Below are 24,260 nucleotides of genomic sequence, written 5' to 3'. Positions count from 1 at the left end.
ATATAAACTACTATACAACCTCACCATCTTTCACTGGAATGTACATCGTATGAATATAGAACAGCATGTTATATTCTCAACTATGTGGAGCATTCGGTTATTTCCACGTCGCTCATTAGCAGTCTCCACACACTTCCTCACACTTCGGGTTGAATTCATCACGTCCATTATATTCGCTTGATTAAGCCACAGTGTTTACATTGTCGTAGCGCATGGTGTGTCTGAACCCCTCCCCCTCCCGAGCGTAGCTCTCCGGCGCGATTACGTCACAGAGCACGTAAGTTGATGGGCTGGACAATTCGCGGCGATGGCGACGACGGCTTGGTGCAGGAGAGGGACGCAGTGAAGCTGGCCTCGGCTCGGATATGACTAACGTTTATTTGAACGATGTTTATTTGCTGCTGAGTAATTGCATTGGCTTCGGATGAATCATAGGCTCCTAACTTCCCATCACTCCTTTCGCTGGTGAGTCCGCCGGTTGTGTTCGTTCCTCGGTGTGTTTTGACAGAGGCCTCCGTTTTGGGTTCCGCCCTCCATCTCATAACAACAAAAACAGTTGCAGAGAACTGCGCTAGCTCAACCAGCTAATGTTAGCTCGCTAGCTAACTGTAGTCACAGTCACTAATAGTAAACACCGACTACTATGAGATTGTAACACAGCATCATATTGCTTACTAGTAAATATTAATGTCGACTGCTTGCTGTCCAAATATCCGCCTTGGCCTATGCGTTAAATAGCCTATTATAACTTTACGGACGTGCTGTTCTTCATAAACTATTGGCGTTAGCTAGCTGCACAAGATCTAGCTTAACGTTAACCCAGAGAAGATGGGAGAGCGGCAGTAATGCTACTAGCTGGCTAACTAGTTACTTTTGACTCCTGGCACGGGTGTGTTAGTTATCTGTATAACTAACCTGTCAAGCGTAACTTACATTAGCTCCTGACTTTTGCCTGGCAAAAAGTGGTTAGTCAATAGTTGTTCATATTATGCTGCAGAGCACTTGGCTAGCTAGCACCCCTGAAGACTGTAATTCAGATGTGTTTTGTTATGGTTTTTGAAGGACTGGGGCTAATATTAAATTGCCACGTTCATTTACTCAGCGAAGGCGCGCTAACTTGAAATAGCATATCTATATCTCATTTTAGCTAGAGTTTGCTAACGTTTTCATCGGAAAGTGGAGCCGTACCGTGAAAATTAAGCTAGCGGAATGAGATTTTTTACGGACTCAAAGATAGCCGACGTGTATGCTTTACTGTGAGTTAATCCTTGTTAGAGCCCCTGTAAAGTTCAATACCGCTACGTGAGCCACCAAGCTAACTTTCTGTCAGTCACTGCAATTCATCGCCTCATTCAATATTTCTTTTAAAACTCGTTAACGTCAGTCCGGCGATTGGGGCTATTTTTAATAATGTAGAAGTTTGTGATGCATGGTGGCCTGTCACGGGACAGGAGTAACGTTAAGGCTCTAAGGGGCTTAGCCTTCCCTGTGTGACTCTGAACTCAGAACCAGACTTGAGCCTTAGCCACGGGTTATGAGCCTGCCGCGGTAAATAGAGCCGTGTGAGTGTGTGTGTGAGTGAGAGATATGCTTTATCAGGTAGCACCGGCAGTTAAAGCTGGACTCCTCGGTCAGTGTAGTAATGATCTCTCCTCCAGGCCGTAATCAGGTCCCCTCTATCACTAGTGCAAGGGGCTTTTTGTCTTGTTTCTGCCCTGAGGCATCCGGAGAAGGTGTGTTGGGGTTTCTGCTGCTTTACTAACCTTCTCAGATCAGATTTCACTCTCTGTAAGAGCAGCTGACCTTTATAACTGCTTGTGGATCTGTATGCTGAGTGATTCCCTAAGAAGTTGCCTGTTTTGAAAGGAGACGTGAGGCAGTATCACTTGATGGATAATCACTGTAAATGTATTTTAACATTACCCAAACAAAAGTGTTTGTTAAAAAGGCATATTTTCAGCTTGGCAGGAAACTAATACCAATCACAAGCCTAGTGATTTAAGATATTTGGCTCTGCCAAGTGTGTGTGCTTGACCAGCTGTTTTAGCAGGTGATGAACAATTGTTGGATGGTTTAACCACAAATAATGTTTCATTTGCATTAGCTCATCTGCCATACCTTCCATTGGATCGAATCTACTTGGCAGCGGGAGTTCAACATTGATATAAAGCGTTAATTTAGTGTTCTTGTTTGGTTTTTTTTAAGGTGGTCATTAGATGAGCAGTTCACGTGACTGAACCATGTCCTCACGCTAGCTAGACTGTAGACTTGGTGCTTCAAGGTCCCGTTGGCTTGTTTTCCGTTCCACAACTGAGTTTAAGTGGTAACTCTGAGCTCACATGCAAGCCGCTGTGACCACCAGTACAGCTATATTTGCAAGGGAATCAAAAGAGCTTCTGTAGCTTGAATGTTTCAGTGAAAAGCTGCTGTTTGTAAAGTATAGACACGTTTGTAAGGAAAAGCATTTGCTGATTATTCAGGTGCATGTTTACCTTCATTTTCATTTCCTGCAGATTTCCATGTCTGTCTTGTGAGAGTTTCCTAACAGAATCATCAGGAAAGCACATCATCTGTTACTGATTGTCTGAGGTAAGTCTAAAAGATATATCCCATAACTGTTTTTATATGGCATGTATGGCCTAAATGCTACTTTTGCTTGTCATTTCATGTTAAATTGATTTGCTATTGAACATTTTGAACATTACTGCTCAACTAGGGGCTCATGGTCTCCTGGTCAGTCATGAACTACAATCATTTCATTGCCTAGACTCATTCCCTGACAAGGTATTAACACACCATGCGTGTATACAACATCAGAAATAAAATAGCAGCAGCTTTTGGCAGGTTTTCAAAATGCATTCACTACCTGCAACGCTTGTCTTGTGAGCTCCTTGAAAATTTGTCCACATGCACTCTAAATAAACCCAACAGAAGAATTGCTAATTAGTATAGAAAAAGGATGTAAGGCTAGTTTGTCATTTCAGGTAGTCCTTTCATTCAGAGTAGATGAGACCCAAAACTATGGGGGCATTTGGTGAACTGGAATTTCACTGTTGAAACATTTTGTTTAAATTTGGTTTTGAGCAAGTTTTAGCTTTAATGGAGAGTGTGCAGTGAGAGATGACAGGAAATGAGGAGAGAGACAGATAGGGCATGACATGCAATGGTCCCTGGCCAGAGTCAAACTGAGGACATTGCAGTTTGTGGTTTCTGCCTTAACTCTTCAGCTACCAGAATGCCCAGATAAACATGTGTTTCCATTGCAGGACACTTCGCATGAGTGATGATGTAAATTTTAAAAGTAATCAGTTCATTCAAATTTGGCTTTTATCTGCAGCAAACTGACTTTCCAAGAATGGCCATTGACATAAATAAACTAGATTGAATGATGACCCAATGATTTTAGCAAACGAACCTTGATTACTTAATGGAATTAAACAGAATTTCAACGCCAGTCATTTACATTGATACACCGAAATCAGCCATATGGCAAGAAAGGATTCAGAACTCACAATGAGACATTGTCAGAATAGCCAATATAGAAGTATTTTATGAATTCTGTTAATATAATATATACTTGGGGTATCACACTGCTCAGCCTCAAGTGGGGGAGTTGAAGTATCTCGGGGTCTTGTTCACGAGTGAGGGTAAAATGGAGCGCAAGATGGACAGACGGACTGGTGCGCTGTCAGCAGTAATGCGGGAGCTGTACTGGTCCGCTGTGGTGAAAAGGGAGCTGAGCCCTCATCTATGGCCATGAGCTCTGGGTGATTACCGAAAGAACAAGATCGTGGATACAAGCGGCCTAAAGATTACATGTCTCATGACCTGGGGACGCCTTGGGGTTCGTCAGGAGGAGCTGGAAAGCATTGCTAGGGAGAAGGGTGTCAGGAGTGCCCTGCTTGACCTGTTGCCACAGCGGGCTGACCCCGGATAAGTGAAAGATAATGGATGGATGTTTCTATAAATCTCTGATCCCAGTGGTTATTGGCTATACAATGGCTCACCTCAGGCTAGAGGAAAAAAAATTTAATTTGAAATTTTTTGGGCAATCTGTGGTTAAACTGTGATCAGATTGTGTGTAAGAAGATGGTAGAGGCTTTAATTTTGTGTTAGAATAATGTCTTTAAGGCACCATAAGTAATTCTGACAGAAATGATGTAAATGATCTATCAACTTTCTATGTTCTTAATGTACAGACTGATCCAGGCCGGAGTTCCTCGTTGGGTGACCCACACTCCTTCACAAGGGCTATGGTAAAGTAACTTTAGTTCATGGTTTGGACAGTAACTGCTGTGTGTTCTGTGGCCTGAGTGCAGTCTGCTGAATTGGAAAAACTCCATCGATTATCACTTTCAATCAGCTTTGTTTATCAGGAAGCAGAAACTTACATCAGCTGCAACAGTGTCAAAGGTCTTCTAAGGCTGCCGTCTAAGCAGGGCAGCTTTCAGTTTCCCCTGCAGAAATATGTGTTGTATCGTCACATCATGACATAACCACTGGAACAGATCCGTTGCCTGTTGTCGATGTGTGAGTTTTTGTGTTCTTGGCATGCTGCTGCGTGGTGGCTGCCCCCTGGCTGGCCCCAGCACGCTGCTCCTCCAGCCATGGTGACTGTTTATATCAGCTTGGCTCATGCTGAGCCAGCATCCCACAGGATGTGCAGTCACTGTCCACTGTCTGCCGCCTCTTTCGCCTACCTTAATCTTTCTTTGCACACTGTTTAGACTAAACTCTGCTCCTGACCAAACACAGTCCATAGATTCCTGTTGATCTCTGTCAGCCAAAGGCCAGACATTATTTTGTAAAAGTCTGCCCTTGAGAAAAAATCCCTGACTACGCTTGTATATCCATGCTTTGCATTCCCCACTGATAGATATCCTCTGTGAAATATGTTCATGTGACCAGAACATTTGGCCCTCATGAAAGCCTACAGACTGCTGTGCTCAAATACAGAATGTCCATAATTTGATTTTGACAAAGTTGACCAAACATTGATTAAGACCCTACTGTCTTTTCAAGGTCTTGACTAAATTATTTACCATTTCATCTGTTCTCAGTTTTAAAGCGTTGTATGTTGATGGCATCTGTTATGCCATGTCTTAGTGTACAAGGGGTAGTTGTAGTAAATTAGCCTGGGTTGCACATTACAGTGTGTGTGGGAAAGAGAAGACGGCCACAAAAAGCAGCATAAATGCCGTACTGTCAGCTTGGCTTTAAATCAACTCTCTGGCTCAAAAGCAGTGACGTTCCTTTTCCCAAAAACACTACCACTAAGATTTCCTTGAGCAAGGCTTTTAACTCTGCAAACAATTCCCACAGACCAGCTTTGACCACTAGGTCAGCTCAGTAAGTGCACGTGTCAGTGTACATAAGTGTGTGACAGGGGCAGGGTAGTAAACAAGGAAGACCAGCTATCTCAGGATAAAATGTTTCAAAAACCATATTAAAGCTACAGGAAAAAACGTGAATGAGTTTATGGTTGTTAAAGTTGATGCTAGTTCAGTAAAGAGTTAATGGACCTTTTCTCTGTAGGAGGAGGAGGGGCAGCAGAGCTTGGAGTGTATCCAGGCCAATCAGATCTTCCCTAAGAAGTCCCCTGTCCTGGAGGAGGAAAACATGCAGGTGAGGAAGCCGCTGCCCTCGCTGCTTATCTTGTGCTGTAAAAGTTATGTGTTAATATTTGGGTGAGGCTCTTCTCTATGATGACACCATCACCATTAAGTCAGGTGTGACTTAAGGTCACTTTCAGTTTGACAGGCTCAAAGTCTCAAAAGTCAAGTGCTATCTGAAGCCTTTTATTGTTTATGTTGAGAGGAAAAAATATTTCATTAAGAAGCGATGCTTTAATACTTTTTCTGCTGCTCTGAGAAGTTTCAAGTTAGCAGTCATTCATTGGCCAGTTGGGTACTAAAGTCATGTGTGTGGCCCCTTTATTTACATTTATCTTAACTATCAATTTTATATCGTGGTGAACATATTGTGGACAGTAAAACTAACGTTGTTTCAGAATGGAAGCTTTAAGATTCCAAATGAGAACAATCATTTTAAGTGTTACAGATTTTTAAGGTTCACAGGTGCAAACAAACACCAGCCTGACTTCAGTCTGTGGGGAACCTCATCTTCCTGCTCTGTGTTTACACTTTCACTGTCCTCCTCCATGCCGGCCCAATCATGTTACCTTGTCAGGCAGCTGGGTTCTTTAGATCACGCAAGGACCATGAAATTAAGTGAGATCACGCACTCACTTGGGAATAGCTGTACAGTTGCAGGGTATATACACCATCATATTGCCCAACTTTAATTTGCAACCCACTGAAAATGGCAGATGAGGCCTTTAGTTAAGAGAATCAGAACTGGAAAAATTCTGAGCGTCTACAAAAAGTTCACTAGTTGTTATGGAAAGTTCTTGAAGTAGAAAAGGATTGTACAGTTGCTATTTTAAAACCTCAGATTTACCTGCAAAAGGGCAACATTTCATTTTGCCTGACTGCTTCAGAAATACTTCTTGAAGTTGCAAAATCGTCACGACTTTACCTGGTGAAACGGTTGGTCATACCACAGCCCTCTCTACATCATCACTGTTACCTCTGTGGCTCCGCAGTTTGTTTGAAATGTTTTATGCCCTGCTGTTGTTAGGTGCCCTTTCCTGAGCTGCACGGGGAGTTCACAGAGTATGTGGGGAGAGCAGAGGATGCCATCATCGCAACGTCCAACTACCGCCTACACATCAAGTTCAAAGAGTCTGTTGTCAATGTAAGTATCTTTGAAAAGTCGCTGATAAGCTTCAAGGTCAGATGCACTTAGGGAATATCTCTAACACAGCTCAAAATAACTGCAGAATTAACTACATTGTCTCTTCTGGAAGCTGTGTAATGTTTTGTGAATGGACAGAGTCAGGGCCATTGTGCCAGCAGTGGTGACCTGGCCATTCAAAGCTGATCTGCACTGGCAGCATTGCCACATGACTCTTCATCACCTCTATTTCTACACCCCCTGCCCGCCCTGCTTTCTCTCTGCACTTTCCGTCGCCTTGGCTGCAGTTGTTCCAGAGGGGATGCATAACAGTTGTGTCCTCTCTCTCTTTCTCTGTTTTCACCACATTAAGGAGAGATTAGCTTTGTTACCCCGGTGCTGTCACTTTCTAAAAACTTCAAGGATGCTCACGACACTATTTTTTGTACTCCTGCTAGTGAACTTGCTTTTTATAACCTAGAATCACACCACACATGAGCATATATACATGTAAATATATACACAGCACCAGTCAAAAGTTTGGACACACCTTCTCTTCGAATGGTTTGCCATTATTTTTATTATTTTCTACTTTGTAGATTAATATTGAAGACATCAAAACTTTGAAGGAACACGTATGGAATTATGTAATAAACAAAAAAGTGTTAACAACCCAGAATATGATTTATATTTAAGATTCTTCAAAGTAGCCACCTTTTGCTTTGATGACAACTTTACTCACTATTAGCATTCTCGCAATCGGCTTCATGAGGTATTCACCTCGGATGGTTTTTCAACAGTCTTGAAGGAGTTCCCAGAGGTGCTGAGCACTTGTTGGCTGCTTTTTCTTCACTCTACGGTCCAACTCATCGCAAATCATCTCAATGGGGTTTTGGTCAGGTGATTTTCGAGGCCAGGTCTTCTGATGCAGCACTCCTTCGATGTCCCTCTTGGTCAAATAGCCCCTACATGCCCGGAGGTGTGTTTGGGCTTATTGTCCTGTTGAAAAACAACTGATGGTTCCGCTAAGTGCAAACCAGATGTGATGGCATGCCGCTGCAGAATGCTGTGGTAGTCATGCTGGTTAAGTGTGCTTTGAATTTTCAATTTGGAAAGCATTCACTCACCTTTTTCATGGCGGCTGGACGTGTTCTTTTATAGTTTTGAAGTCTTCAATATTAATCTACAATGTAGAAAAAAATAGAAATAAAGGAAAACCATTGAATAAGAGGGTGTGTCCAAAGTTTTGACTGGTGCTGCACATTTGTACTGCATGGACTATACTGTGGACACTAGGGTGGTACAGGGAAAAAAACATATTTCTCCAATGATTGTATTCTGTTGCTAAGTGGTGTAGCTCCCATAATCTAATTACATGCAAGTCTATGAATGTTTTTAATTCACAAATTGGGTATTTGCCATAATTTGTCCAGGAAATCTTACTCTTAATGTCATGGGTAAAGCATGTGCAGTCTTCAGTCCGCCAAGCTTCTCTGCTGCTCATGTGAGTTGTGCAGTGCCGAATTATGTGCTACGGGAAAAGCTTGTGGCTGTTTCACTTTCTTCTCTTATCATTCAATCATATTTAAAAGATATGTCTGGTCTATTTTTTATATATCTTTCTTTCTCATTGTCAAACAAATCCTACAAACTATTGAATTGATCCTGTCAGCAAGTATTGTCAGTGTTGTTCAAAGGCTATTTAACACATCAGTGAGAGACAGTTGCAGTGGATGACATGTTCCGTCATTATAATGAACACAGCCAGTTTATCCGCATACACCGTCCTGCTGGTGCAAATGCTCATTTGTGCATGAAAGAGGCGGCTTCCTGTTCGAGTAGCATTTGCTGACACCGATCCCATCTGTTATCTGCATATATGTGACCCAATTTATTCTTCATCACATAGTTTGTGATTTAAATTGAGGTTGGGCAATGTGACGGTATATCCTATGTAAGGGGAGAAGTGTGAGATATTGCTGTTCTGTTGCCACTGTGGGAGCCATTCTGATCTCGCGTGTTGTTGATCCTGCGTGATCTCATTAATACTGATTTGGGCAGACATAAAGTAGTTTTTTGTTTACTGTTTTGTAACTGTTTTACTGTTTGATTTGCAAGTGTAGTCTTGTCTGAGGCAATTGTGTTTGTTTGTATAGAAGTTCCAGATAAAATGAAGAATGGTCTTATTGCCCACCCCTAATATAAATTAATATTTTGACTGATTGATTAATGTTTTGGAATATTTTATTTTACAGCTGCGTGACAACTTTTAGCATCTGAGAGTTTTGACCTGTTTTGTTTATATTCCTTAATGTAAGGCATCAAAAGAATTGATTTGATTGAACTGATGTTACTGTATTAATAGTAGTAAATACTAAATAGTAAAAATTTAAATGATGCCCAGCGCTACTGATAGCTGCAGTATTACATGTCATTCCCAATTTTTATCTTATTTCAGTGGTTCTGATGATTGCATCCATCTGTGTGTTTCCTGTTTTCACTGGTTGCCCATCATGTGTTGCCAGGGTTAATTGGACCTCAATTAGGGCCTGGGTGTTGGCTCACGCACGGCTTCTTTGTGCTCACATCAGACAGAGCCAATGTTCCTCTCACACAGATTTGGACGTGTTGATGAGGCATCTGCATCACATGGCAGAGTGGTCAGAGCTCACAAATCGGGGACGGGAAGTGCTGCAAGAGAGCAAGAGGCTGTTAACAGGCGGCCCATGAATTTTGATGGTTGCCAGGTTGGAGATGTAGATTAGAGGGCAGGAATTCGTTTTTGCAGCAGGATGCTTGAACATCCGGAATGCGCTGCGATAGCAACCCTACACGGACAGAAAATAGTTACGAATCGACTTGCATCACTTTCATTATTGTTCTTTCTGTTTTGCTTTGGATAGAATTGTTGTTGTGAGATGTCAGTAAGTATCAAGCAGAGCTGCACGGCGTGGAGTGGTTGACCTGAGTGTATGATTTGTGTGTGCCTGTCTTTTAACTGGCTGCTGCTTAGAGGAGTACAGTCCTGTTTGTTCCTCCTTTTTAACATCAGGTGCTGGAGTGGGCATGATGGAAATATATGCATGGGGAAAACATATCCACACAAAGTATTCAAGCTGTTAGGCTAATTCAACTTTCACACCAATAGAATCTCCATCAGAAAGTTACCCTGACGTTGTATTGGGAGCTGGATCTGCTGATGAGTGGCTGCCGATAGTGCATGGCTCCAGACTGTGTGGGTAGCAGCTTAAGCCACACCTTATATGAAAGCCCACTGCGCTGCTGAAAAGTGCTCTTTACTAATTAATCAAGCTTAGTCAAAAGCAGCATAGGTATTTCCCTACAGTACTCAAAGTATGCTCTTAAGTCATAAGCGCATGGCAGATCTGTACTTTGGATGCTATTTGCCTATAAAAGATAACACTAGCTCTGGGCCAAAAGGGAAATGGAGATAAAAGCACTTCATGATCTAGTGTTAAATGTTTTTGTGCTCCCATTCTTCATGTTTGGAAGATGATGTATATTCAGAGAGCACAGGGTCAGGTGATGTGAAAAATTAATGGAACAAGTAAATCTGTGTCACTTTTATATTTTTAGCACCATGTGACTGAATGGTGGTTTGGTTTTATACAATTAAAAAGTTTTATTTGATGATGTAGCAAATGTGGCTTATTTCTTGGCATGAATGTGTTTTATTGTGTTGACCACCACTGGTTTACTAAATGGGTTGTCAGTAACAGTCTACCACACTACTTGTGCTGCATGTATTTGGTTGGTACATTTTCAATATACTCGATATGCTATTTGATACGTGTCTATCAAAGTTTGACTGTACGAAGAGTTGATGTTTCCTCTCTTTCCATCCACAGGTTCCACTTCAGCTCATAGAGTGTGCAGAGTGTCGGGATATGTTCCAGCTTCAAGTCACCTGTAAGGACTGTAAAGTCGTCAGGTATGACCAATGATGAACTCCTGCAACCTGAAGTAATTCAACTAACGGCTAAAAATGAATGATGAGTTTATTCTGACTCTTCTCATAGATAACCAGACACAGGAGGTATATGTGTTACAGTTAGCAGAAAATGCTCTGAATGTACAGTACTGTGCAAAAGTCTTAGGCAGGTGTGAAGAAATGCTTTGAAATAAGAATGCTTTTAAAAATATAGAATTTAATTGTTTATTTTTATTGATTTGCAAAATGAGCGAACAGAAGAAAAAACGATGTATGACAGACTGGGGTTTCAAGACGTGCTGTTCAAGCCCTTTTGAAGAAGCACAAAGAAAGGGCAACATTGAGGACCGTAGACACAGTGGTCGGCTAAGGAAACTTAGTGCAGCAGATGAAAGAAACATTATTGTTACTTCCCTTCGAAATTGGAAGATGTCCAGCAGTGCCATCACATGGCCAAGCGACCCAACTATGCATGAAAATATAGGAACTGGGGTGCAGAAAAATGGCAGCATGTGCTCTTGATTGATTGGTCAAAATTTGTAGAAGGCAGTGTGTTCGCCGAAGGGCTGGAGAGAGTGTCTGCAGGCAACAGTGAAGCTGGTGGAGGTTCTTTGCAAGTTTGGGGTTGCACTTCTGCAAATGGAGTTGTGGATTTGGTCAGGATTAATGGTGTCCTCAATGCTGAGAAATACAGGCAGATACTTATCCATCATGTAATACCATCATGCGTCGGTCTGATTGGCCCAAACAAGGAGTCCTGGAAGTGATGGTGTGGCCCCCACAGAGCCCTGATCTCAACATCATCTAGTCTGTCTGGGATCACATGAAAAGACACAGTTTTGCACAGTACTGTATATGTTTCACCTGCATTAGTGCGTCGCTTTTCAAAACTTGTTGGGAAGCCTCTTTCTGTCAAAAAGATTCGTAACCGTCTGAACCAGACGGGGTGATAATACAGGAAAGTATTTGCTTGGTGCTGAAGTGTCTGTATTGGAGATATTAGTATTTAAAGGTTTTTCAGAGTACCAACCTTGCACCATAACAACATTTTATAGCATGCTAAAGGTGTAATGTTGGCTTTTGTATTTGATCCCTAGGTGCCAGTTCTCCACATTTGAGCAGTGTCAGGAATGGTTGAAACGCCTGAATGCTGTTGTGCGCCCCCCCTCTCGTCTGGAGGACCTCTTCTCCTTCGCCTTCCATGCCTGGTGCATGGATGTGTATGCTGGCGAGAAGGAGCAGCACGGCGAGCTCTGCAGACCAGGTACACAACTGTTGTTGACATGTCCTCACCTAACCCCAATAGAACGTCAGCTCCCCTCTGGTCTTATCGGACATCTCTGCTCTGTCTGTAGGCGAACACGTGACCTCCTGGTTCAAGAACGAGGTGGAGAGGATGGGCTTTGACACTCAAAACGCCTGGAGGATATCGGACATCAACAGCAAGTTCAAGTAATGGTGGCTTTCATTCAGAGTACCTGCTGCTGTGTTGATTTCCGTGACTCCCTGCTAAAAGCTAGATCTGTCTTTTCATTGGCGAACAGCACAAGTCAGCGTGTATGTGTTAGACAGTGGGTGGTTGTGTGATTGTACTCCACTGGTGCTGTGCCCTGGCCAGATAAGAGTCCAGCATAGCCCCGGATTGGGTGTCTGTAGACAGAGACTTTTGTTGAGCCATCACAGCCCTTTGGTGATCCCTCTCTCTGTCCCTCTGCTCTGCCAGGCTTTGCCCCAGCTATCCTCAGCAGCTCCTCGTACCAGCCTGGATCACTGACAAGGAGCTGGAAAATGTGGCAGCCTTCCGCTCCTGGAAGAGATTTCCTGCTGTAGTCTATAGGTTGGTGTGTTTTTTAAGGGCAGAAGGTTAAACTTGGTTACCGCCACACAGCAATGAAAAGGTTTCTTATGTGCTGGTTGGCCTTTTTTGTAAACCATCCATCTTCAGATAATAACTTTTATGGCCTTGGAAAGCAACAACATAAACAGGTTATTATTAATAGATAAGTCTCTCCAGACTAAAGTTCTTTATATATCACAGTTTGTCAACACGGCTGAGACCACTGACAGTGATCAGGCTGCAGTGAATTGTGGTTGTCGTGTTTCACAAACATTGCTTGAGAGCCTTTGATCTTTTGTGTTGGGAAAAATTATTGAACTGAATGGTAACTTTATATGTCTGTTTTGTGTGTCACACCATCTGATATAATTATAACAGACAAGTTTGGTGGCTGTAAAATTACTGAAGCCATTGTTCCCAACCGCTTTGGCTCATGAAGACAAGACAAGGTCTACTTTTGACCCATGACAGATCAGATGAGCAGACTGTGCTAAAGATATGAATAAAAGGCAAAATGCTTATCCGTATCTCTAACAAGCATCTATGTATTACAGTATTGTGCAGAGTGACAGCAGTGAATCGTATTTTGTTTCTGTAAATAAGATTAAAGCCCTAGATGAAAAAAGCCCAAGCCACAGTCTTTTCTCAAGAGTGACTATGCTGGTGTGTTGTGGTTATCTTCTCCCCACCCAACCCACACACAAACACAGGCACCAGACCACAGGAGCTGTGATTGCCCGCTGCGGGCAGCCAGAGGTCAGCTGGTGGGGCTGGAGGAACGCTGATGATGAGCACCTGGTCCAGTCCATCGCCAAGGCCTGTGCTGTGGACAGCAGCTCCCGCAAGCACCTTTCCAACGGCAGCTACACCAATGGCTCTGATCTGCCTGATACTGACTTTGGTAAGAGCTCACACTAAGTCAGCCTCACTCACACTCACCTTACACATACACACAAACACATACTTTCAGCTGAACACACCTCTACCACCACACAGACTTTTCCACGTCGAGTTCTTGCTATCTGCATAAACGGCAGACATTTACCTGTCAGGGCTTGTCTGAGACAGCAGGCCCACACAAACTCACAGATCACAGTAATTTCAGACTCTGTTGGATGTGTCTGGATGAAACACTGTATTCATGTCTTCATGGTTTATTTGGACTTTTTGATTGTGATAATGATCTCAAACAGACACCCCAGCCCTAGCTAATTTTGCTGTGTTTTATGTCCATGTCAGAATCCTCCATGACCAACAGCTCAGAGGTGGAGACGTTGGCCATCCAACCCCACAAGTTACTGATCCTGGATGCCAGGTCCTACGCTGCTGCGGTAGCAAACAGAGCAAAGGGGGGAGGCTGCGAATGCCCCGGTAGGTCTCTTCAGTCCCTGGTTACAAGCAGAATTAGGTCAATGTGTGCTGTGGGTTCAGCAGCTCAGTTAACCGCAAATGTGATTGTTCTGCATTCTAAAATTAAAACCACCACTAGGTTTTGTTAAACCATTTTTTCTCCTCTGTCCCAGAATACTATCCCAACTGTGAGGTGGTGTTTATGGGCATGGCCAACATCCACTCCATCCGCAAGAGTTTCCAGTCTCTGCGTTTTCTCTGTACTCAGATGCCTGATCCAGCCAAGTAGGTTTTTTTTATCCTCCCAGCAGTGCCTCTAATTTCCCTGAGTCATAACTCTAAAATTCTGCAGGCTATAACGATTAGATCCAAAACTGTCAAGCTTTGCATAGCTTTGCATTAGTATTAGCATTAGCTCTTTATGTGTAGGTAACCAGTAATCACAGCTGTTTTTGGCCTTAGCTATACATCTCGCCTGACTTAGAAAGCAGCGGCTAACCTAGAAAAATATTAGACCAATCAGCCTAATATTTTGTGCACGTTAATGCCTGTATGCTGAATACCCTTTTGCAGTTGTGGTGATTCATAAGTTTTGAAAAAAACCTATTATATTGACTGTTTTAATATGGTCATTTATCGTTTATCGTTGTATTTTTTTTTTTGCTTGGAATAATCCCAGACACAATAAGACAAGTGAAACATTTACTCATAACTGAAGTAGGTCAAGGTGTATGCATGTCTCCCACTGGTCATAGTAATGTTTGAAATATTACATGATCATTAACTAAACATGCAATGTCATGGACGGCTGTGGCTCAATCGGAAGGTCGGCGGTTCGATCCCCGGCTCCTATGAGTCAGTGAGACACTGAACCCAACTTGCTCCTGAAGCATAGCTTCAGTGTGTGAATGTGTGTCAAAGAATAGTCTCCTCCTACTTAGATTCCTGCTGTATGATGTGTGAATGGGTGAATGAGGATGTAATGTAAAAAGCGCCTTGAGTAGTCGAAATGACTAGAAAGGCGCTATACAAATACAGACCATTTACCATTTGATAATAATCAATAATGGCTTTACTTTACACTTTCTTTTTTTACTTTATACTCTTTACTTTATAACAACATTGTATCAAATGACATTGTGAAAACAGGGTGACTGTGAGAGGGGTTACTGGTGAAGTTTGAGAGAGTTTCAGCTTATTGTTTAACTGCCTGGCCCTGCAGCTTTACTGTTTTGGTTCACTCTCACTGCTCTCACACTGCATAGTTTTGAGGCAAAGCAAGGCAGCTGCTTTCAGAAAATCATTTCTTAGAACCCACTCTACACTACCTGCTAAGCACAAAATAATACTAGCTGGTGAGCATTTATCAGCTAAAGGTGTTGATAGAAACCAAAAACGGAGCTAAGTCATCAGGTGGACAGAAACAAGACCCAAGAAAGTAGGACCAGTCACAATTACACCATGGTTGGGCTCTCACCTAATGAGTCCGTGCACATTTGCTGAGGCTGGTTCATGCTATGTACTTGACCTTATAAAATGTGTGCCATCACTTAAGTATTATTGTTCTGTTGCCATCTGTGTCTGCAGCTGGCTTTCTGCACTGGAGAGCACCAAGTGGCTGCAACACCTGTCCCTGCTGCTGAAGGCGGCCCTGCTGGTCGTCAACGCTGTGGACCGAGACCACAGGCCCGTCCTGGTGCACTGCTCAGATGGCTGGGACCGCACGCCTCAGATTGTTGCTTTATCCAAACTACTGCTGGACCCTTACTACCGCACTATTGAGGTATGGATGAAGACTCCACCTCTTAGTACCATCCCTTACCATGGAATGTTTTTGAATTTTCATTTTGGAGACATGATCCCATGAAAACTTACTACATAACTGATGTTATGTATTAAGTGCAAGTCTGATATTTTCAGTGTAGTTTTGATACAAATTCATAGCAGGAAACTTGATTTGCTCACTTAAATTTGACATCTGTTTTTTATATTTTTGAAAAACTCCCGTGTGATAGACGTATATTGTCTTTGTGCAGGGCTTCCAGGTTTTGGTAGAGACAGAGTGGCTGGACTTTGGCCATAAATTTGCTGATCGCTGTGGCCATGGAGAAAACTCTGAGGACCTGAATGAGCGCTGCCCTGTGTTCCTGCAGTGGCTGGACTGTGTTCACCAGCTGCAGAGGCAGTTCCCATGCTCCTTTGAGTTTAATGAGGCCTTCCTGGTACGTAAGTTTGATGGTTGGAGTCAAAAACATCTATTGCGGAGACTAATTTTGCTCAGGTCCATCGATAGCTAAATAAAGCTAAATCCAGAAGTGTACTGATGTCACTCTCTGATTGTGAGCTGCTGATATGCAGTTGCAGTCTGGGTGTGCTCACAATACTGTCATCTCAGCTCTTATTATCATACCTGATTTGTGTGTGTGTGTGTATACAAGCTTCAACATGTCACTTTGCGTGTATGTGTATGCAGGTGAAACTAGTTCAGCACACCTACTCCTGTCTGTTCGGCACCTTCCTGTGTAACAGCGGCAAAGAGAGGGAGGACCGTCACATTCAGGAGAGGACCTGCTCAGTGTGGTCGTTGCTGAGACCGGCCAACCGCACACTGAGGAACATGTTGTACTCCTCACACTCCGAGACTGTAGGTCCACCGTCAATCCCTACGTGTTCACTCTTTAGTACTTTGGGAAGTGGACTTCTGTAGTCCTGGTTGTTCTGGTTTGATGACAAAATATTTTCTAAAGCTAGTAAACAATGATCTTTAAATGGATTGAAACTAAACAAGACAAAGAATAACCATGAGTTAAAGATGTTAAGTAAGTTCATGGTCAGTGGAGTCTCACCCCTCCAGGCCTGGGTGACCAAACCCTGCAGGTTCAGCAAAGTCTTCAAATGCATAATGGGAACGACGGGACGAGTTATGTATTTCATACTGTCTCTTTCGATTCATTGCTAATTGTTGTGGTGTAAAACTTGATTTAAGAGTCGTTTTACTACCCTTCTGAGACTTGCATATTTGTGGTGACTGTTGTTTTTCATTTTTACATTTCTAAATATTTGTGCGTGTGGGTCGGTGGGTGGGTGTGTGAGGGAGGAGTCATGGTTATAAATATTGTCCACTTATTTTATATTATATAAAATGTTTTGTTTCACACGTTTCAGATTTATTATTTTGCCACTGTTATTTGTCATTTTTCCTTCTGTCTTCTGATTGCACCCTGAGTTAAGTTTTGCAGCTGTTGCAGGTTCTCCACCCCGTGTGTCACGTACGCAACCTGATGCTGTGGACGGCGGTCTACCTGCCCAGCTCCTCCCCCACAACCCCCTCCGATGATTCATGCGCCCCATACCCTGTGCCTGGAGGAAATCCTGAGGACACACCCCTGGCCAGGTGAGCCTGGCACGCTGGCACCCGACCCCCTCTCTTCCTTCCTCATGTAAGATAAACACAGGTCGAGGACTCCCACACCCGGAGGTGCCCGGCTTTTCAACGCCACTGCTTAGATACTTTGCTCTGCTTGAGCCTTCATAGTCACAGTCACAGATACTGTTTTATGCTCTACTTAAGTTGTGTGTTATGACACCTATGCCATCAAGAAAGAGCAACAGGAAGTTACTTAATTTTAATGTTGACATAGTTTATGACGGTTGGTTAAAGAGACCATGTCTGAATGCTTCTCTTTCTTTATGTTTGTGCTGCATTGCTCTTGTTTTGATGAGGCTGATGTAATTTTTGTAAATGATGAAAACATTTTGTAATGTTTGTGTATGTTAGCAGGATTATGTGTGCAGCTACAGAGCTACAGATTGACTCATAGGGTGTCAAACACACTGAGACATTGTTGTGTAAAGAAACGCTGTTTCCTGGGCATAATTCTTCTCTTGATTCCTCTTCAGACGTACGAAGACTCGTTCCTTCGACAACTTGCCCAGTGCATGTGAACTGGGAAGCTCGCTGGCTCCTAACCGTCGCTCCAGTGACCCAAGCCTGAATGAGAAATGGCAGGACCACCGGCGCTCTCTGGAGCTCAACATGGCAGTGGGGCCTGAGGGAGGGGCCCAGGATCAAGAGGTGCAGCCTAACGGAGTGGGGCCGTACCCAGACAGACCGGACTCTGAGCTGGATGACAACCTGCAGCCCCGTGACTCACAGGCTGAGCTTGGACAGAGAGTCTCTGTCCCCCCAGCAGCGACAGGAGAGGTAGCAGAGGAGCTCTCTGTGGTGGTGGGTGTGGCTGAGGGCCAAATGGAGAATATCCTTCAGGAAGCCACTAAGGAGGAGGCAGGAGCAGATGTTCAAAGAGAGGGAAGCGCTGCTGTTATACATGCCATTACCACTGTTGACACAGAGGTGGAGAAGGATGAGGAAGATGATCAGTGTGCTAATATCACTGGGACTAAGATGCAGGGAGAAACATTTGCCAATGGTCACCATCCAGAAAATGGTGTAATGGAGACCGGGGAGGATGTTGAGTCTCCCCCTCTGCCCACACAGAAAGCAGAGGAGGTGGATCAACAGGCAGTTGACATAACTCCAACACCACAGGATCTGGTGAAGCAGGATGTAGAGAACTCTTCTGTACAAGAGGAGCTTGCACAAAGTGAGTCTGGCTCAGGGGAGCCAGAGCAACCTGAAGCCCATAGAACTATAACTAACGGCTTTGTGGACAGGTCACCTGAAGAGCCAGACATGGATGAGAAGACCTACCTTGACTCAGAATCTGACCGCTGCGTCTCAGAGCCGGTGGAGCAAGTGGATAAGAGGGCCTCCTTAATGGAAAGCTCCACAGAGACTTTAACTGAAGAGGCCTGCAGCAGGTTGGAACTACCAGCACCGCTGCCTGTTTGTCCAATACGTCAACCTTGCAGTGATGGCAGAAGCCAACCGTCCTACTCTAGGAAAGAGAAAGGACTGGAGACAGGCGAGCATGGCTTTATCAGAACTTTGAATGGGAGCAGCAAGCGACCTTCTGTCAGTGCCTTTCAGTCTGTGAGTGCTGACTTCAGCAGGGACAGACTTTGTAATGGCGACAGCTACGAAGGGGACCCCTGTGGAGGACCTCATTGGGCTAAAGGGAACGGGGACAGGGCCCCTCTGAGTCGACAGGTCTCCCTAGCAAGCTGCAACTCCCTGATCCTTCACCCGAGGGGAAGCTGCTCCCAGCACCACTGGTGTCACACCCTGTTGAGCCGGGCTGCTATCAGCCCAGAGCAGCCGTCCCGCAGCCATCTGGACGATGACGGGCTGACACTTCACACAGACGCCATCCAGCAGAGGCTGAGGCAGATCGAGGCGGGACATCAGATGGAAGTGGAGACGCTGAAGAAGCAAGTGCAGGAGCTGTGGAGTCGCCTGGAGAATCAGCATCACACCGGATCCCACAGGATCAATGGGGACATGGGAGACGAAGTGGTAAGATGCTGACTGGTTGATTTGTTGTGTTACTTTAAGTTGTAACTTCAGTCCGATGAACTCTTGGTTTGCTGATTAAAGTTAGCTTGATTCTGATCGCCCGTGTCTCCCTCCATGCAGACCTCAATGACAGACTCCGAGTACAACCTGGACCCCAACTGTTTGTCACGCTGCAGCACAGAGCTTTTCTCCGAGGCCAGTTGGGAGCAGGTGGACAAGCAGGACACTGAGGTGAGCAACCACAATAACCTAAAGATCATTTTAGGGTGTGAAGAACCAACTGTCAAAGCAATAGCTGTATGTGTTGCATGTATGGACTAGATCTTTTCAGAAGTGTCAGTTGATGATGGGTTGATGGTGGGTGAGCTGCTCTGTAGATGGGAGCTGTGAACTGAGATCATTCTGTACATTACAGGTGACTCGCTGGTACCCAGACCATCTGGCCGCCCAGTGTTACGGCTGTGAGAGCAGGTTCTGGCTTGCCACCAGGAAGCATCACTGCAGGTAAGTACTGAAGATTACCAAGCTGCAAAATCTCAAACGCTCAGTCACTATCCCTGTCATCAACTAGTCCTGTCTGTCCTGTTGAGGCTTAAAGAGATTTTTCCTCTGTTCAAGTTTGCGCCTCTTCTGTCCAGACTGAGTTTCTTGCATCAAGACGCATCCAGGCTGTGTCTAGATTAACCAGAGACAGCTTTCAGTTCACACTTGGCATCTTAATGAGTCTCACAGAAAGCTCAAAATCAGACTGCCTTGATCAGTTAGTATGTTTGGTCGGTACTCCCCCGTTAAAGTATTGGTTTTGTCAATGCAGTCTGGAGGCTTACAGGTCTATCTCTGATCCTTTCTGCAGTGTTGTCAGACACTTTGGCACTGAGCCTGTCGGTAGCAAAAACAAGTACTTTTAGTGGACGTTCTTTGATCTGACACCATTTCCCTGAAGTATTACATAATAGCCATTGTAGCTCATTCACGGCCTGTTCTTGGCTGCAGGGGAAAGGTGATTCTGGACCAACTTCAAAAGTTTTTCTACCTACCAGTCATTTCAAACCCAAAATATGTAAAAAAAAAAACAAAAACAAAAATAGGGCCCAGGTGGAGATATGACATCCTGATGACAGGATGGTGATGAGAGACTTGAGAAAGCTCCCTCAGAGTCTCTGACATTGTACAACTGTTCGCTGAGCAGTACTCTCCAGTGACCAGTAAACTGGTGGAGTGCTCCTTTAATTTACAACTTGCCCTGGTGATAGGTCAATAGATTAATTGATGTATTTTGTTGGATAGGGCTGCTGTCCTACACTGATGTGCTCAGACACAACAGTTCAGAATAAAGGGCCGCATTTAACAGCAGTGTCCATTCAAAGTCAGTGTAGAAGTATCAGGGTATCTTTTGGTTATCTGAATAATACTTTGTTTTTTTTCTTTTGAGATTGGTTGGATCAAGTTACCACTAGCAGAAATTCAAGTTGGATTCATTTTGGAAGTTTAATTGTTCATCTGGTGTGGTTGGAGTTGTTTACAATTATCTGTTATTTCAGCCATGGATTCACACAAAAGTTTAGAATTAACAGTGAAGCATTGTAGCTATCTCAGTTTTTTCATCATTGTAACACATATCTTCAGCAGGAAGTGTGTTTTAGTGTTTTAAGTGTTCTCCACTGTTCAGGCAGTTCTTATCCATTGTCTGCCCCTCTCCTCTACAGTGGCAGGGAGCCTGTCCAGGAGGTCTGGTGAGATCCGGCTCCCCTGTCCCCCCCTACAACCCAACCACCCTTTTAACCTGGCATCGCTGCACCTTCCTCCTCCTAATCCATACCACCCCCAACTCCACCCGCTCCTTCCCCTCCTCACCCGCTGCATCTGGTTTTCCTTCAGTCTGTTCTAGTTGTCCGCAAATTCTCAGGGAAATCTCTCTTTATCTCTGAGATGTATTGACTTGAATGTGCATCCTGCAGCAGCGCCCATGTGTTTCCATTCAGCGTTTTTTAATTGGCTATCATTGGGAGAGATGGGATAGGTTGAGGGCTGATTGCTATTTCATCTGACAAATTTGACTCAAGATAAACTCTTTCTCAACTGTCTTTCTCAACCTCAACCCTCCTCCTGCCATAGCACCACATCAGCACCCTGCCCTCCCACCCCCCCCTGAACACACATCCTTGGCAGCATGCTGCCCCAAACCAGCCCCCTGCATCTCACCTCCCAGCAGCACAGCATGGTACTGGAGACCACCCAGTCCATCTGGTGGTGTAAAAGCAGACTCAGTGAATTAGATGTTTTTTTTTTTTTTATTATTTCTGCTTAGGATGAGTACAGGCAGGTAGAAGGGACCACTGTGTGTGTGTGTGTGAGAGTGAGCATGGCCTTACATCTGAATCTGAGCATGGTATCTGAAACATCGAGTGTGACCTGCCCTCCTGTCTAGAGATGATGATGTGTTTTAATTGGCTGATCAATCAAGTTAGCACTAATGAGTGACAGAGCACCTTTCTAACCCTGCATGTGGTGAAAATCACAGCAGAGTTGAACTGAAAACACGATGAATGGGGTTTAGTCAGAACTCAGAGCTCCTACACCTTCTTTCCATCTGGTCTATGATGCGTCCCAGGTGATCGGACGAAACAACAACAAAAAAATCACTTTGTTTACACATTTTTACAACAGCATCCTGTTCTTAAATCATGGCTTAACTAATCCAGACTAACATGACGTTAGCCAGATAAAATGATCCCGTTAATTCTCCTACAGCTATAGTGCCATACAGCTCCATTGTTGTCCAAGAAGTATTAAAAGCGCATCAGTGGCCCACTGTTGCACTTGGTGACATGTTCCATCATTACCATCATTACCACACGAACACACACACACACACACACACACACACACACACACACAGTAGTTTATTTTGAGTTCATCTCACCATCATCCTGCTGTTGTAGATACTCACTAGTGCACCAAAATATCTCCAGCCTTATCCTTTAACTTAAGGCACTTAAAACACACACATTAAACTGTAAAAAATCTAATTGTTTAGAACACTTTTGGCAAGTTCACTGCAATGACAATCAATTATTGATATGTTGTTTTAATCCAACTAAATTCTACAATTTGTTTCTTATGATATGGTGTTAAAGTCCCCATCAGATTGCCATGAATAGCCTTCATTGGTTCCTTTGATTACACTGGAAAACCTAAAGTTGGATGTATTTTCTTTTGTCCACAATATCCAAAACTGGACTTGGATTAGTTTTGTTTTAATAACTTGCCAGGTACAGGCTGGACTCTTTATTGATAAAATCATTCTACGATGATTACACCAACAGGGCTGGATGATGTCTTCATTATTTATGTGCTCTTCTAAAATCAAAACTTTCCTGTAGGTGCCTCTAAGGGAAGGAGCCATCTGTATCTGACAGCTTAAGTTGATTGTTGAGACGAGCTTGGATTTCTAATTTATTTTAAAGCTGGCTAATCATTTGTCCGAAGCCGCTGTCAGTTAACTCAGGTTTCCACGTGTGAAGCACAGGGCCCTGGTGCAAATGCAATGTACGCTAAGGCGGCGCATGGTAACTGTAGACGTAAAGAGGCTGTATTGGAGAGTGCAGCAGTAACCTGTCGGTGTCTTCGTGCAGGAACTGCGGTAACGTGTTCTGTGCCAGCTGCTGCGACCAGAAGATCCCAGTGCCAAGCCAGCAGCTGTTCGAGCCCACCCGTGTCTGTAAGTCCTGCTACAGCAGCCTCCAGCTCAGCCCGGCTCCCCTGGACCTGGAGCTGGAGAAACCCATCACAGCCAGCTCCAACTGAGCTTCAGAGGACCGAGACAGGAGGAGAGTCAGGCTGAGCCGCCTGCTGCTGAAACAGGCACACTGCTGAAGAAAAGCACAGGAGCTACACAGAATGTCCAATGTACTTTGTGTGTGTGCTGCAGATATGGAGTCTAATGTGTATATACAGAAGATGTTGTGGCAGAGGAGCTGAATGATGTGTTGATGTGATGCCGAGTGCTCTGAAGGGTGGGTGGCGTGTGTGTGCACGTGCGAGTGTGTTTGCGCGTGTGTGTGTGCGCGTGTGAGAGAGAGAGAGAAATCACACATTCGCCACAAAAAGGGTTTACGGGACAGGACTCCCAAGGCCAGAGGAGTGAGAATGGACATCCTGGTGCCTCGGACCAGGCAGGCAGAGAAGGTCGTCTCACTGTGTTGCTGAAGTCTCTTGGAGGGCTTTGGTCCATCGAATCATTTCCCTGCTCATCCACGCTTCTCATCAGACTTCTACATTATCTCCCAGTTCAGACTCCTTTTCTCTGGAGGGTGAACGATCAGGAGCAAAAATCTCCTGGTAATCTTGAGACGGCCCATCAGCTTTGGAATGTCTGGAGGGCTGATGCTCACAAATGTTGTTCAGGGAAAAGCTTAAATGGTCAGTTCACCCAAATTACCAAAGTCAGATCTAGCGTTATCCAACCATGCTTTCAAATTTCATTTGATTATTCCCAGGTTTCCCATTTGACATTTCTGCTGCCACCCGCCTGTACAGTAAAGGTGAATTGAATAAGGGCTGCAACTATCACTTTTCATTATCAATACATATTCTGATCATTTTTCAATCAAGATATATATATTTTTTAATGAAACAGTAAAATTTGATTATACAAGAGAGTTTGAGCTTGTTTTCAAGCTTGTTTTCAAACTCAAACAAAGATTCAGTTTAATAGCGTTTATTACAATGAAAAGTAGCATTTTTCAGCTTGAAATGAGTGGCTTTGTGGCTCACAGTACTGAAAAATGACATTTAAAGTGGTTCTCCAGTGGCTTAGTATTGCACTTACAGTTGTGGGACTTTCAAAAGACAGATTAAAACAGGAATTATCAAAACAAACACTTACTTTTAGTCCCCAGTGTCTGGTAATCTCAAACTATCCCCTTTCCCATAATACAACACAAGAGCATCTTTAAATGAGAGTTTTT

The 24,260-nt window shown here is 43.9% G+C and overlaps 1 protein-coding gene across 3 annotated transcripts; it reads left to right on the top strand.

Moving 5' to 3' along the window:
• The first annotated feature begins 311 nt into the window (after positions 1-311).
• mtmr3 (myotubularin related protein 3) lies at positions 312-24,043 on the top strand. Of its 3 annotated transcripts, none has more exons than XM_070833071.1 (21): positions 312-465; positions 2,514-2,589; positions 4,200-4,256; positions 5,536-5,625; positions 6,640-6,756; positions 10,605-10,687; positions 11,785-11,951; positions 12,043-12,139; positions 12,411-12,524; positions 13,235-13,425; positions 13,764-13,895; positions 14,048-14,159; positions 15,462-15,657; positions 15,911-16,096; positions 16,348-16,518; positions 17,123-17,268; positions 17,775-19,290; positions 19,411-19,521; positions 19,706-19,794; positions 20,997-21,023; positions 22,926-24,043. In XM_070833071.1, the coding sequence occupies exons 3-21, from the start codon at positions 4,254-4,256 to the stop codon at positions 23,095-23,097; spliced, it is 3,720 nt and encodes a 1,239-aa protein (XP_070689172.1). In that variant the 5' UTR covers positions 312-465; positions 2,514-2,589; positions 4,200-4,253; the 3' UTR covers positions 23,098-24,043. The 3 variants fall into 3 exon arrangements, with proteins under 3 accessions (XP_070689172.1, XP_070689175.1, XP_070689174.1); XM_070833074.1 differs by having other exon boundaries at positions 20,997-21,018; positions 22,926-23,023; XM_070833073.1 differs by lacking the exon at positions 20,997-21,023.
• Positions 24,044-24,260: the final 217 nt, after the last annotated feature.

This window comes from Pempheris klunzingeri, chromosome 7 (genome assembly GCF_042242105.1).
Source record: "Pempheris klunzingeri isolate RE-2024b chromosome 7, fPemKlu1.hap1, whole genome shotgun sequence".
Taxonomy (NCBI): domain Eukaryota; kingdom Metazoa; phylum Chordata; class Actinopteri; order Acropomatiformes; family Pempheridae; genus Pempheris; species Pempheris klunzingeri.
Note: the sequence above shows the minus strand (reverse complement) of the source record. Positions and strands in the feature narration are given on the sequence as shown.